The 15,089-nt window shown below is 45.1% G+C and overlaps 1 protein-coding gene across 7 annotated transcripts in view; it reads right to left on the bottom strand.

Moving 5' to 3' along the window:
• PFKFB1 (6-phosphofructo-2-kinase/fructose-2,6-biphosphatase 1) overlaps positions 1 to 15,089 on the bottom strand; it is an 87,385-nt gene that overhangs the window by 11,647 nt on the left and 60,649 nt on the right. For 5 of the 7 annotated variants that reach the window (XR_007474748.1, XM_033414792.2, XM_033414787.2 and 2 more), the window contains 7 exons: positions 11,680 to 11,788; positions 10,698 to 10,764; positions 9,313 to 9,387; positions 8,814 to 8,870; positions 6,780 to 6,901; positions 3,655 to 3,862; positions 765 to 911 (listed from right to left, as the gene is read on the bottom strand). Coding sequence is in view for 6 of the 7 variants with exons in the window: in XM_033414792.2 (XP_033270683.1) it covers positions 765 to 911; positions 3,655 to 3,862; positions 6,780 to 6,901; positions 8,814 to 8,870; positions 9,313 to 9,387; positions 10,698 to 10,764; positions 11,680 to 11,788 (785 nt within the window). In the remaining variant the exon portion in view is untranslated. The remainder of the gene's footprint in view (positions 1 to 764; positions 912 to 3,654; positions 3,863 to 6,779; positions 6,902 to 8,813; positions 8,871 to 9,312; positions 9,388 to 10,697; positions 10,765 to 11,679; positions 11,789 to 15,089) is intronic. The other 2 variants (XM_004284747.4, XM_033414791.2) reach the window with 2 other exon arrangements.

The raw sequence follows: 15,089 nt of genomic DNA, 5'->3' as shown, positions 1-15,089 counted from the left end.
CCTCACCTCTTGCCTAGACAAATGCAGCCATCTCCATACCGGTATGCATTCTCATTCTGGCCTTCTTCTCACCTAGTCTCCACACATGACCAGAGTGGTCTTTTTTTAAGTAAACGTGAATCACATTCAGGCCACTCCTCCTTGACTTAGACCACATCAATGGCTTCCCATTTTTAGGGCAGCATCCAAATCCCTCAACATGGGCTATAAAGCCCTATAAGCTGTCTTCATTTCCAACCTCATCTCCCTTCTCTCCAGACCTCACACTCACTGTCCCAGACTCTCTGCTATTTTTCCTCAGTTCCCTAAACATGCCATGCTCTCTTCTTACCTCTGGGCTTTCACATGAACTGTTCCCTATTTCTCGAATTAAAATTATCCCTCACCCCAGTCCATTTTGCCTGCTTCTTGTCTCATCTCCAGCTTCCTCTAGGAAGCTTTCCTTCTAAATCTTCCACCACTGTCTTGTCAAGAGTACCCTCACCTTCTGAGACTCTATAGTCCCTTGTACTTCCCCTCTCACAAACTTTTGTCACATGCAAAGCAATGTCTTATTCACGGCCTGCCTTTGGGCTCCATGAGAGTAAATATCTTGTCTGTTCTGGCCTTCACTGGATCCCCAAGACACAGAACAGTGTTTAGCACAAGAAATGTTTGCCGAATTAATTAGGTTCCCCATATGAGCCAGAGTAGAGGCAATCCAGGGTATAAGCCTAGAGTCAAGCCTCACCATCCACCGGGAAATCCATCCCCCTCCATCTCACCGCATCAATCTCATTCAGGGCCTTCCACTGCTCATAAGGAACACCCAGGGCTTCAGCTGTCTGGATAGTCCTCTTCATGTGGCTGGTCCACACCTTCAGGGAGCTGATGCCCTGGGACTGAATGAAGTTGGCCAGGGCATAGGCATACTGGGGAGTAGGGGTGCAAAGGAGGAGAGCAGGGGAGAAAGAGAGATGAAAGAAGACAGGGTGACCATGAGAAGAATTTCAGATCTGCCACAAATAATGGAGTGACGATGAACAAGCAAAAGTAGAGCTTAAATATTCCCAATTTATAAAAAGTCATACTCTTGCCCATGTGACTAAGAACCAAGGGAATAGAGAAGAATATGTGTATTTATGTGTGTATATGTGCATATGTGCGCGTGTGCATTCACTGATGTTTGCTCACAGAACCTCCTACTTGATTGTTCATTTATTCAAACAGCCCACCTCTAACATTTGTGGAGCCTGGGACAAAAGTACAAATGGAAGCACTCCACTCATAGTCTACTTCCCTCCTTTTCCCATTTCTGCTCCATCCTGCACTCCTAGGTGCCTTGAGTACACGTTTATGGATAATCCAGTCACAGGAACAAGTTCTGTCCACACCATATCTCCACCAATCTCCATAACACACAAACAGTAACCCCTTGGCCACCCCTTTGCCTAGGGGTGAACACTTCTGTGACATGGCCTTTTCTCAGGTGAAAAGACTCTGGGATGTGCCCATGTAGGTAATGGAAGCAGACTCTGGGCAGGAAATTCTAGTGTTCTGGGTACTCTGAGTGTGGTCTGGAAGTGTATGGGGGTGGGATGTGGGGTACATTTCCCTTTGACCCTGTGAATTCTCATTGTTTGAGCAGGGGACCTGGTACCCAGGTTCTAAGGGCATTCAAACATTTACTGAGTGTGTGTGGCCATGTGCTGCGTACTGGGGTGTCCTGTTATTAAGACATGGTCAGTCCAGTGAGGGAAACAGTGACAGCACTAAAAGGAACCACTTAGGTTTGTGGGAGCCCAGATGAGCAAGTGGTTCGCTATTCTTCTGCATACAGGCATGTTATTCATCACAGATGGTGTGTGAGGAACATCTGCACAAATGTACAGGTACAGGCACACATTTTTATGTACAAATATAGGCATTGTGTACACACATTCTAATTATGGATTATGAGTCAGCAGTCAGTGTGCTCTGGTGGAAGGAGTGCTGACTGGGAGACAGACGATGGGGGTTATGCCTGTGTGGCCTGGGACGTGTCCCTGGCCATCTCTGGCCTCATATCTCCTGCCTATAAAATGTAAACAGCGTTAGCTCACTCAGCCTGGTCTCTGTGAGTGTCACATTGGGTAGTGGACCGGGAGCACCCAGAGCGCTCCCTGGCACATAGTAAGTGAGAGCTACTGTGATTGGTGGTGGGTGACAGTTGATGGGAAACTGCTTTGTAAACAATGCATGGTGCACTGTGCCCTTTAGCATGAAGGTTGGGGCCAGGCGTGTGCATGTACATGTGCACACTTGTGTTCAAGGAGGCATGTTGGGTGGAGATGGCCACGTGTCCAAACTGGGTGCTAAATTGTGCAGGCAAAGCCACGGACAGCCCTAACCAAGAGACCCCTGGCTGTAGGTGGTGCCACGGGCTAGGGTGGCTCCTCCAGTGGTCTCTGACTCTGCGAGAGAGGCGAGAGTCAGAGGTCAGAGTCTACCTCGAGGGGAGGCTACCAGTCTGAAAGTAACAGAAAATGATCCAGGAGGACCAGGCCTTCCGGTGTGATGCCTTGCCTGTGATACTGCCAGCTCTGCAGTGGGGGGAGGCTGAGGAGCAAGCATGAAGGCCTGGTTTTCAGTCCTGGCTCTGTCCTTTACTGGCTGTGTGACCAGGGGCCACTCTCTGTTCCTGTGTGGGCCTCAGCCTCCTCATCCATAAATCAGTGACAGTAATGGCCACTGCACAGAGCTGCTATGAAGATTAAATGAGGCCACACATGTGGAAGCAGACGGTGCCGTGAATGTGCAGAGGTGTCCAATAAGAGAGGACATTCCCTCCCTCCTGCACCTCATTTCCCACTTGTTCCACCCCAAGCCATCCTCCCAGCAAGAACAATAACTGTGTTAACAAGCCCAGGGTCAGGGCCAAATATGGGAAAATGTGTCTCTTTAATTGGCCAGCACCCATAATGTGCAGCTCACTATTCTCAGCTACAAAGAGACTCCCACCATGAGGGTCAGAGATGGGCCAGAAATGGGGGGGATGGAGCCCAGGTGACCTGACTAGGAGGGCAGGAAAGGACAGGGGAGGGCTTCCTGGACCAGCTCATGGAGCAGGAGATGGGTCCTGGAAGGGGTGGAGCAGGGAGGGCAGAAAAGAAGCGGTAACTGGGGGAGGACAAGTGCTGACCCTGTGATAACCTGTAGTGGGGGTTTGGGGGAGTAGAATCAGCCCTGAGTAATGGAGGAGAAGACGGATTCAAAGGTGGGGCACTTTAAGGCAGGTATCTGTGCAAATGACGGTCACCAGCTGACAGAGGGGACAGAGGAGGACAGCCTCGGTGGGGAAGCTGCACAAGCAAAAGCACAGAGTTGTGAGAAAGATGAGGGGACCAGTCAGGCAGGAGAGAGGGTGCTTATTGTAATGGGGCTGGAGGAGCAGCCAGATCTGGGAAGGCCTGGACCAAGCCATCGGACTTGCAGATGCTGTTGGCACTTGGGAGCCATTCAGTGGGTCAAAACTGAGTGGCTGATGGGGTGGAAGAGCAAGAGTGACCAGAACCTGCTTTTATCCTGCCACTGAGTACCCCCATCCTCAGGACCCAGGCAGCAGCCACCCCACCAACCCACAGCCCACCTGGACCAGATCAGCCAAAACCTCTGAGTGCATGGGGCCATCCCTACCTGCTTGCCCCGAGCTGAGAGGCCAGAGTCACCTCCGATGCGGCCTCTGAGGTTGAGTTCACTCTCACCGTGCCGGCATAGGTAGATGGAGCGGGGTGTGACGTGGATGTTCATGAGATAGTAGACTGTGCGGCTCTGGATGTGGTCCTGCAGTCGGTTCACCATGTAGCGTGTGCCCACGTCGAAGATCTTGATGTAGGACAGGTGGCTGGGCCAGCCCAAGCAGGAGCAAGGGCAGCTCAGGGGCTGATGTTGGAGAGGCTGATCCCAAGAGAAAGCCCCAACCACACACCCTGCCTTCAAGCTTCCTCCATAACCCAGCTCTCACCTACCTTTCCTCTGACAAGGTGCTATGCCTTGCCCTGTTCTGGGTACCTGTTCTAGAGACTTGGTTCCTGGCCACTCTGAGGAGCTCACTGCCTGCTACCATCTCCTTTTCTCTCCTTTCCTCAATCTCAGTTTGAGCCAGACTGTCTTTTTACTTTCACTCCTCACACTTCAGGCATCTAGGGTTCTCTCTTTTTTGGCTCACACTGCTGACATACTCAGAGAGAAACAGTAATCCTCTGTGTCCCTGACTGTCTCCAACATCTCACAGGCCACTTGCATTTGCTGACCATTTTGTGTGTATGTATGCACCTGGCAGGGGTGGGGGCTTCAAAGTGCATAAATCCTCATAACCATCCTAGGAAGCAGAGATTATTATCTCTGATAGGTGAGGAAACTGAAACACAGAGAGAGGAATTGATTTGCCTAATGTCAAACTCTCCAACCATCTCATCTATGACTCTCAGAACCTAAGTAGAAAATATCTGATGTAGCCTTGTTGCCTTGTTTCTGGTACTAGGTCCTGAGTGGCTCTAGGAGAACTTCCAAATTCTGTAGCTTAGTCTGACATTTTAGGTGCCTTCATACACTGGTCCTGCTTTGCCTCACCTCAGTGTTCCATGTCTATGCTCATAACTTCTCTGTTTCATTCTAGCCTTAATGCTTTTGCTGAAATATTCTCTGTACTCCTCTACTTTTATTCAGATTTAACTAGGCCATTGCAAGGTACTGTTCTCTTTCCTTGAAAATATGTTATTTGCCTGATTTCCAAAGTTGAGCTCCTATGCATCCATCCTTCAAGAACCAGTACATTCACTCTCCTTAGAAAGTTTTCTTTGAGCCCAGGATCATATGAAGTCATTTAAAGGTACTTCACATCAAAAGTCTTATAGTAGCTAATGCTTACCCCCATTATGTGTAATTTAAAATAAAAATTATAAGCTATATTATAACATGAAGAAGGTCTACTGAGTTCTGGTTATATTTTTTTCTGTTTTGACTACCTTGATGCTGTTTTTGAAATACAAACTATTAAAAGCTTTCAAGATTTTCTTTTCTTATTTTTGGTGGACTCTACCTTGCTGGTGCCCTAAACGCATGTCTAGTCCACCTACTGGGTAAACATGTTCTTCCAGACCTTTTCCTCCCAGTTGGACTGGGTCCCCTCTTCTGTGTTCCCCCACCCCACTTGCTTTACCATCACCACAATTCTGGTCAACTGCATACTCATTGTCTTCCTCAACCAACTGGGCATTCTATCAGAACAGAGATAGATAGACCTTCCCTCTTTGGGTTCCTAGGGCACAGCTTAGGAGTGGGCCTTGATGCATGGATTGTAAATGTCTGTTGATGGAAAAACGATTAGATAAAGCCAACTTTCAGAATCAGTTGTCTTCAGACCCAAACTGATTCATCAAACACCGAGTACCTGCAGCAGTCTAGGCCAAAGGCTAGGGGCTTTCTCAATGCTGTTCTTTCATTTTAGCTCCCCTCCTTCAAACTTCTTCCACCATATGCTACTATTCATACAGTGCCTTTGTGGAAATTTGAAAAAGTTTCCCCTACTCCAGTACACGTCTTGGTGAGAAAAGCAAGTGTACCCGTGACCTGGCACAGTGAACAATATTCACAATAGTACACAAGGCCCCTTGACCTGAGTGTCTAAGCCTCATGTGGCACTTTTATGATATAGGGATGTGGGAGGAGGATAACCATGATGGAAGTTTGAAGACAAGAATTTGAGTATATATTCTGCTACTCACTCATTGTGTGGCCTCAGGTAAGCCCTTGCCCTGCTGTGGGTCTGTTTCCCCATCTAAGAAGTGAGGCAGTAACAATGCTCACCTCTGGGGACTTTGGTTGGACAAAGTTGGAAGGATGCTCTTTAAACTTCTTTGGGTGGTGATGACTGTTAGAAGTCTCCTTATACTTCTTACTTGGGGTCCAAAGGGTCTGAGTGACCAGGGTCTCTTCTCATCACAATCCATTTTGAAAGAAAGTGAGGTTCTGGGTATAGCCTACGTCTAAAACTCACATCTTCCCTGTACTGCCAGCTAACACCTCTCCAATCTTTAGTTGGTATTGTGAATGAAAGTTTCATATTTTTAATGTATCTTCCCATATGTCAAAGCACTATGGAAGCTACCTGAGGATAGAACCTACCTCTCTTGCCCTTATTTACACCCCCAATGTACACCATAGCCCAAAGAATCCAAATACTTACTGGTTGAAGGTGCATGCGTGTTGTGAAAACAGACATGATTAAGAGACAGAATATGTAGTTAGAATCCTAGCTCTACCCCCTGACTTGTGGTGGAAGCTTGAGCAAGTGGTTTCAGCTCTCTAAGATGCAATCTCCTCTTCTTGAAAATTTATGATCATAAGACCTATTTCAGCCTCCTTAACAGGGATGCCGAGGGGATTCAATGAAACAAAAAAGGTGAACATGTTTGGAAGCTGAAATGTCATCCATGTGTGAAGAATACTTTTGAAAACATAATAGCAACAACCACAGGAGAGAGGCATTTCTCCCCCCCTGAGATCAGGGTCCTAATATGTCCACATTGTTCAGGAAAACACTACTTCAAGCCCCTTATGATGAACACCTTATACAACAAGGAATCACCACCTCATGGATAATTAGAGCTGGGAGGGCCCTTGAAGACAAATCAAGTACAGTTTCCTGATGTTACAAATAAAGTTGAGGCCCAGAGAAAGAAGGCATTCCTCCAGGTCCTACAGGACATCAAAACCGGGCTAAGGATCCTGACCTTTACTTTGGGGTTCTGGGTTCTTACCTGTCTAGTTCATCATCCAAGGGTTGGTAGTTGACCTCATAGCACTCAATTCTCTTTAGAAAGTCTTCCAGAACCTTTTCATGGTCACAGTCTATGTAATCAGGGCTGCCAAGTTTCACTTGCTGGAGGAAGGGAAAAAGATGGAAGAACCATGGGAGACAGAGACTCCGACAGTGCCCTTGGGATGAATGCTTAGAGATCACTGAGTACAACATTCCTCATCATAAAGATGAGGAAGTTGAGACTTGGAGAAAGGTTCTTGCCCAAGTTTACAAAATCAGTCAGTTGAAGAGAATCTGTACTGTGTTAACACCTCATTCCTTATCCCTGTGTGCTCAAACAAGGTCTGTTACATTATATTCAGTTCACACACTGTTTAAGAGAAACATTTATAAGTGGCCTGGAAATTGTGGTGTGAGAAATGGTTGAAGAAAAGGAACAGGAGATCTTGGCTGGGGATCATAATGGCTTACATGTATTGAGTGTTTACTGGGATAACATGGCATATATTGGCTTTAGATTTCTGAGGGGCTGGCAACTCCTAATCCCTTAATATATCTACCTTCTCCACCCACATTCACCATCTCAGTGAATGTCACTATCATCTACTCAAGTCACCTGAGCCTAAAATGAATCTGGGAGTCATCCTAGATGTGTCTCTTTCTATCATCCCCCACCTCTTAGAAGGTACCAAATCTTCCCCCCTGTATCTTCTAAATATCTCTCCAGCTGGCCTCCATCCATTTCCTGGATGCTCACTCTAGCTTTGTGACTGGTTACTCTGTCTATAGTCTAGTTACTTTCCCATACTAGCAGCCAGAAGGATATTTCTAACATGCACATCTGAATATGGAATTCCTCTGCTTGAAACCCTTCACCATTTCCTCACATCTTTTAGGACAAAGTATGAAATATTTTAGCAGGTGACTCATGGCTTGTTATGATTGGGCCCCAAATGATTTCTTCATTCTCCTCTCCCATTGCCCCTCTAGACCTCCACACACTTTGCTTTAGACAACCTAGGCTATTTCTAGTTCCCCATAGATGCCATACTTAGTATATGCTATCCCCCTATTTTCCATTCTTTACTTGCCAAATTCCTATGCATTCTTCAAGATGAAGGTCAGCTATTACCTTCATTGAGAAGCCTTCCCATGCAAGGTTAGGTCCTCAACACTGTGCTGCCACAGTCTCCTTTGTTTCTTCATCTCAGCACTGATCTCACAGAATTATGTCTATAAAATTGTCAGTCTCCCTCACTAGACTGTGAGCTCAAGGGCCAGGCACTCCCCTATCTATTTCTGTCTCTAGTACCCAGAATGGTGCAACCCAGGTGTATGTATTCAATTTATGTTTAATCAACAAATGGATGGATAGGTGGATGGATGAAAAGGAAAGAGAGTACTTGGACATATTCTATGCCTCAAGAGGCAAAATTAGGACCAATGAGTGGAAATTACAGGGAGGCAGATTTCAGATTGATTGGACTGCACTTAATGAAGGCAATGAGCTTTCACACTGGAGGTACAAAGAGAAAATCTACACAAACAATTAGCTAAGATTTCAAGTTTCTGATGAAGTGTTGAAGGAGGTGACTTTTAAGGTCACCTCTGTCCCCAAGATACAGTAATTTAATGAAATAGGGAACAATAAAATGTAGTGAGTGAACTAAATCTAGACCACATGCCTAGAAACTGTAGAAAAGAGCAGTGATAGCTCTGATATGAATTGTGGGTCAGAAAAAAAGAGCTTTCAAGGCAGACATCCAAGCTTGAGGTCCAGTCCCAGTTCTACCTCTTCCTGGCTGTATGAACACTTGACAACTTACCTCTCCTCTTGGAACCTTAGTTTCCTCTCCAATACTTAAAGGAATTTCACAGAATCATTGTATGCCAGGATGATCAGGGAATACTTCCTATAGGAAGTGGGAGGAGAAGCTCAGGGAAGATACCTCCTTTAACTGCACAGAGGTATTTCTAGGTATGATCCAAATCTGAGACAAAATAAGAAGGAAAGGTGACTGGTGCTCCTTACCCTGATGTTTTCTGCAATGACGTCAGGGTCATTACAAATGGACTCGATGAAAAAGACCTATAAAAGAAACAGAAGAAAGATTTCCAGCAAGGAATTATGTTTGGTAGGAGTCAAACATAGCTTGACCCCTTCTCAATGGCTCTGAGTCATCTTTAGAGGTATCTCTGACAACATAATTTCGTACAGTGGTGCTTTCAGGATTCTGAGTTTTATGAGTCAGATTGGCCCTGAATTGTAGTGGTTCTCTCTCCTCCTTCCTCATACCCACCCCCACAGTGTCAGCTTGTCAGCAGTTATCTTCCATTGCCTAATGTGGCACCTCTTCTTTCCTGTTCTGTTCTGTTTTGATGCTTCTAACTGTGACCTGGAAAATCCTACAACTAAATTAAAATGCTGACCCTATGGTAGCTGATTTGGCATCTCTTCCTCCCCTGGTTTGCCTTTCTTTGGTGTTTGTTAAATGAGTAGGCTCTAGATAAGAGTTAGAGAGTTACTCTACCTTGTAACCATGTTCTTTAGCAAACTGCAGAATCAGTGACCGTCGTTCTCTGGTAGTGTTGGTGGCATCAAAAACCTAGAGGCACACGATGAGATTGGTTTGCTCTGAATCTGGCTCTGATAGAATGCCTACTCTTTGACCATCTCTGTGCTAAGTACAGGGCTTCCAGAAGGGGATAAAACTTGAACAGGGTTTTGAAGGATTTGGAAATGGCTTACATCAATTTCTCAAACACTCATTGAGCCCTCACTGCCTGCCCAGAAATGTAGCAGACTCTGTAGACATAATAAAGGAAGAGGAAAATGGTGGGGGTTTATTAGAGTTATTTTACAGGTAAAGTAGCTGAGGCTTAGAGGAAGTGTTTGCCTTAACCAATGTCACAGAGAGACAAACTGTCACAAACTCTGACAAAGCAGAGTTGGAACCAATTCTCTCAACTCCTAGGTGAAGCTTCTTCCTTCCCTATCACTTTGGAGCTCTTTGAAGCACTTTTAGAATTTGCACATCCCAAAGGTCTATGAGATTAAATTGATTAAATGTTTAGCTAAATCTCTAGAACTTAAAAATGTTTGTATTGCAGTCAAATTCTAGTGTAGTCCTGCTGAATTCTTGGGGATGGAGTGGTAGTGTATACTGGTTAAGGATGTAGATTCTGGGGACTTCCCTGGTGGTCCAGTGGTAAAGAATCAGCCTTCCAAAATAGGGGATGCAGATTCGATCCCTGGTCAGGGAACTAAGATCCCACATGACGCGGGGCAACTAAGCCCATGTGTCACAACTACTGAGCTCGCGTGCCTCAACTAGAGAGACTGTGTGCCACAAACTACAGAGCCCACACTCTCTGGAACCCGCGTGCCACAACTACAAAGCCCATGCACCCTGGAGCCTTTGCACCACAACTAGAGAAGAGAAAACCCGCACGCCACAATGAGAGAGAAGCCTGTGCAGCGCAGTGAATAGCCCATGCACCGCAATGAAAGATCCCGCGTGGTGCAACAAAAGATCCTGCAAGCCTCAACAAAGATCCCATGTGCTGCAACTAAGACCTGACACAGCCAATAAATAAATAAATAAATAAATAAATAAATAAATTTTTTTAAAAAAAGAAAGAAAAAAGGAGTGTAGATTCTGGAGCTATACAACCTGTATTCCAGTTCTGGCCTGCCACCTTGGTAAAATATTTAATTATTTAATCTCTCTGCACGACATTCTTCTGGGCTATAAAATGGAGTATAATAACAATACCTATCTCATGGGGGAGGGTGGAAATTAAATAAATATGTGCAAAGTGCTTAGAACAATGTTTAGAACATAATAAATGCTCAATATATATTAGCTCTTCTCCAACCCAGCAGAAACCTAAGAAAAAATGCAAATTTCTTTACCGCAACATGACCTTCCTCACAGCTGAGATAGTTATGGACATCTTTCAGGGCTGCTATGGCACATTGCCTGAAAAAGATGAAGGAAGAAACAGAAACAACCATTATACCCAAAATGGTCTCCTCTCTATTTTTCTGAATTATCTTTTGCACTATCTCTTAGATGTCCTACATTAAATTATTCATCTGTTGAATATCTACAAAGGGTGTCCTATATTCTAGGTACAAGCACAGAGAGGTCACACAGTTGAAAATGTGCTATGACAAGCACAGAGAGGTCACACAGTTGAAAATATGCTATGACAAGCACAGAGAGGTCACACAGTTGAAAATGGCTCTGTGTAGACATTTTAGGGGCAGGTATAAAGTAACATACCCAGGAAAAGTTGACTAATGACAGAGCCATAGTATTAAGGGCTCCAAACCTTGAACTAATAGCGCTCAAGCTGAATTGGTTCTTGAACCCAAGAAGAGCCTGAATATATGGTCTGTGAAGGAGAAGGCATTCCTGGCATATGTAACAGGGCAAGCACAGGTAATAATGTGGAAATGTATTTATGCTTTTGGCAAAAATCTGGTTAGTGATTACTCTTTGCTGAGTTCTATTAAGAGGATATGGATCAATTAATGAGACCCAGGCTCTGTTCTGGAAGTGCTCAGAGTCTTGTAGAGGAGAGACAACTTGAGGTTGAATGGATGAGACTGGAGTGGGCCAAGCTACTGAGACTCTTATTTTAAATTCTAGGCTAAGTTTCCACTCTCTCTTGTCAGAAGTAGGAAACTGTTAAAAGTTCTTAAGCAGGGGATGGATATGACCAGAAATAAGCTTTGGTTAAGATAGTAGAAGGGCTGTCCTAACCACCCTTTGAGACTCTAGGTGGACTCCTTGCTAACCCAAGTTGCTCTGCCCTACTCCCCCATCATTTGAACAAAGGTCTCCCTCAGCCAGGGGGCAGCACAGGTCTTTAAAATATTAGGTACTCACTTCCTGATAAGTAGGGCCTCCATGTTGTCTGGGAGAAAGAATTCGTAGTTCTTGTAGCTCACTGCCTCTCGTCGATACTGGCCTAAATTAAACACTGAAAGCAGGAGCCCTGGTGAAGAGGTTGGGAAGATCCCAGTGGCAAAATAATGTCCTTTCTTGGAGGTAGCTCAGAGGTAAAAGAAGGTATAGTTTGTAGCTATATAATATGTTTACAAAGCTTCAAATTATGGCCACCAGCTCATTTACTCCTTACAACAACCCTGAAAAGTAGGAATCATCATTCCCATTTATAAATGAGGAAATCAAGGGAGTAACTCTCATAGCTAATAAGTGGAGAGATGGGATTCAAATCCAGGACTGTTTGGTTCCAAAGCTGGTGATCTTTCCACTATTCCATTTTAACATAAACTCCAAACCTTTTAATGCCCATAGTATTACTATATATTATTACTGTGTTCTGTACATTACTGCATTGGAAAGATAAAGAAATTGGGACCCAGGGAGTAAAATCCGTCAAGGGTCAAACATTGAGTCAGCTGGGGACATAACTAGACTGGGCCTCCTGAATCCTAGTCCAATGTTGTTACATTTTCTGTATCAAGACAGAGAGTCTAGATTTATTGCCTTCTTTAGGCCACACTCTCTCATTTGTAATGGTGAAAAATCAGAGAGGAGGGAAGGAAAGGGGGAAAGAGGGGATAATAGGCAAAGAGGTAATGTAATATTTTCTTCATTCATCCAATAAATAGTTTCTCATGCCTACTTTGTGAATCAGGACATGAGTTCTGGGGTGTCAGAGATGAAACAGATCTGCATGATGGGGCCCCAAGGAGCTCACAGTCTAGCATGTAGGAAAGAGAGTAAACAGTAAATCAGTAAACAGAGAGCTCTCACCCAGTGTGTTAAGTGCTCTGACAGAGCCATGCAAAAGAGCAAGGAGGAAGGAAAGACTAACTAAGCTTGGGGTGATCTCAGATGGTTTCTTGGAAAAAGCAGCATTTGTACCAGTCTTTATAGGAAGGCAGGCCTTTTATTGGCAGGCATGGGGTATGGGAGAGGGGAACAAAGGCATTCCAGGTAGAGGAAGAGTTTGAGCAAAGGTATGGCATTGGCAGGAGGCAGAACATGAGTCATCCACTGTGACTGAGGCCTGTGAGGCTGTCAGAGACTGACTGTGGAGGGCCTTGAATGATAGGCTAAGGAGCTTGGATTTAAACCTGCAGGCCAAGGGAACCCTTGGTGGCTATAGATATGGTCATCTTGGCATTTGAAACATGACTCTGAGGGCCTCTGTGCAAGTAGAACAGATGGGAAGCAGGTGCATTAGATCAGAGACCCATCTGACACTGTCCCATGTGCCCCTATGCTCAGCAGAGGCTCCTCAGAGCCTGCAGTCCTACAAGAACTACTCCTTCTTCCCTTCTCTTCTTCCAATGTTCTACTCCTCCCACAGGACACACCCAGCTCAAATACACCCTATCTGGAAGCTTTCACTGCCTTCCAGTAGGCGATTTCCTCTGTGAGGCCCATCAGTATCCTGCTCTGGGATTCTTCAGTGACATGTTGTATTCTTATGCATCCCAGCCAGATGGAGAAATCTTCAAGGACAGGTTGTGAATCTCATCCAGTTTTGCATCGCCAGTGCATAGTATGGGTTTTGGCACATGGAAAACCACTGGGGAACTCTTCACCAGTGAATTAGAGAAAGAGAAAGTGCATGAAGAGAAAGAAGAAATGGGAGAAGGGGAGGAGAATACTTGGAGAGAGGGAGGGAAGGGGGAAGAGAGATAGGGTGTTGGTATGGTCAAGGGAAATAAGAGGAAGAGTGTGGAGGAGAGCACAGGGCCAATGTGGGTTCTTTCTTCTTCCCATCAGTAGCACCAAGTATCAGACCTGCCACAGTGAGTGTCAGGCTTTGGAATCAACCAGATGTGGGTTCATATTCTGGTTCCATCACTTAGTGACCATGTGCCTTTAGACAAGACACGTCACATCTTGGGCATTAATTTCATCAACTGTGGAATGATGATACTAGTTCTTCCTACATGGGCGTTTTAGAACTTAAGAATAGAGTCTGTCATACAGAGTGAAGCAAGTCAGAAAGAGAAAAACAAATACCATATGCTAACACATATATATGGAATCTAAAAAACAAACAAACAAGAAAAGGTTCTGAAGAACCTAGGGGCAGGACAGGAATAAAGACACAGACGTAGAGAATGGACTTGAGGACATGGGGAGGGGGAAGGGGAAGCTGGGACCAAGTGAGAAACTGGCATGTACATATATACACTACCAAATATAAAATAGATAGCTAGTGGGAAGCAGCTGCATAGCACAGGGAGATCAGCTCTGTGCTTTGTGACCACCTAGAGGGGTGAGATAGGGAGGGTGGGAAGGAGATGAAAGAGGGAGGGGATATGGGGATATATGTATACTTATAGCTGATTCACTTTGTTATACAGCAGAAGCTAACACAACATTGTAAAGCAATTATACTCCAATAAAGTTCAAAAACTAGATGTGAGTTCTTTGAGGGCAGGGATCCAACATCCAACAAGGGCCGTGGCACAACTGTGTGCTCAGCAAATAATTACTGACTGAGTGAGCAAGTGATTGCCCAAGAAGAACTGTTTTCCACACTGGGGAGGAGTGCTCCTTTCCACAAGAGACAGAGGCTAAGCACTTGTGTACCAGTGTACCAGTAAAGGAGGAACACAGTCCCAGTAATAATTTTCAGCTAAGTTGATATATGTTAAAAGCATCAATAGTCATTGGGGGATAAATAAAAACTTTTGGTAGACTTTCTTGTATTTACTGATTTTATTCTGAATTACGCATGATGTAGGGGATACCCTAACTTTTAGCGTTTAGAGACTCTAAATGTCTTAATTTGGTCCTACTTAAGCAATAGAAATTAACATGATCTAGTCCCCTACCGCAGAGCAGCTCCTGGGGAGAGAGACCCAGACACACAACACACTACAACAACACACTATGTAACTAAGGTTGGCATAGAGGGGTCTGTAGGAAGCATTGGTGTGGGAGCCCAGAGAAACATAGTCTTCCTAGGGGCAACAGAGGAATCAAATAGGAATGGGGATACAATGTGGGTGATAGAGAAATCAAATGGAGAATAGAAAAATATGATTGCTGAATAAGAGGTAGTAAGCAGAAAAGAGGTCACATTGGGGAGAAAGGAAATCTGGAAGTAGGGAGTGAGGGAGGAGGCTGACAGGCAGGGAAGGAGACCCCTCTGGAGGCGGAAAGAGGCAGGATCACTTCCGGCTGGGGAGGGGGAGCAAATAGGCTCAGACCTAAGGAGAGGCTTGGAGAGAGTGGACGCCTTCTGGACAGGAGAGGTGAGCTAAAGTGCCCTGCTTTACTGAAGACCTTGTGGGGGACTCCAG

Source organism: Orcinus orca, chromosome X, assembly GCF_937001465.1.
Source record: "Orcinus orca chromosome X, mOrcOrc1.1, whole genome shotgun sequence".
Taxonomy (NCBI): Eukaryota; Metazoa; Chordata; class Mammalia; order Artiodactyla; family Delphinidae; genus Orcinus; species Orcinus orca.
Note: the sequence above shows the minus strand (reverse complement) of the source record. Positions and strands in the feature narration are given on the sequence as shown.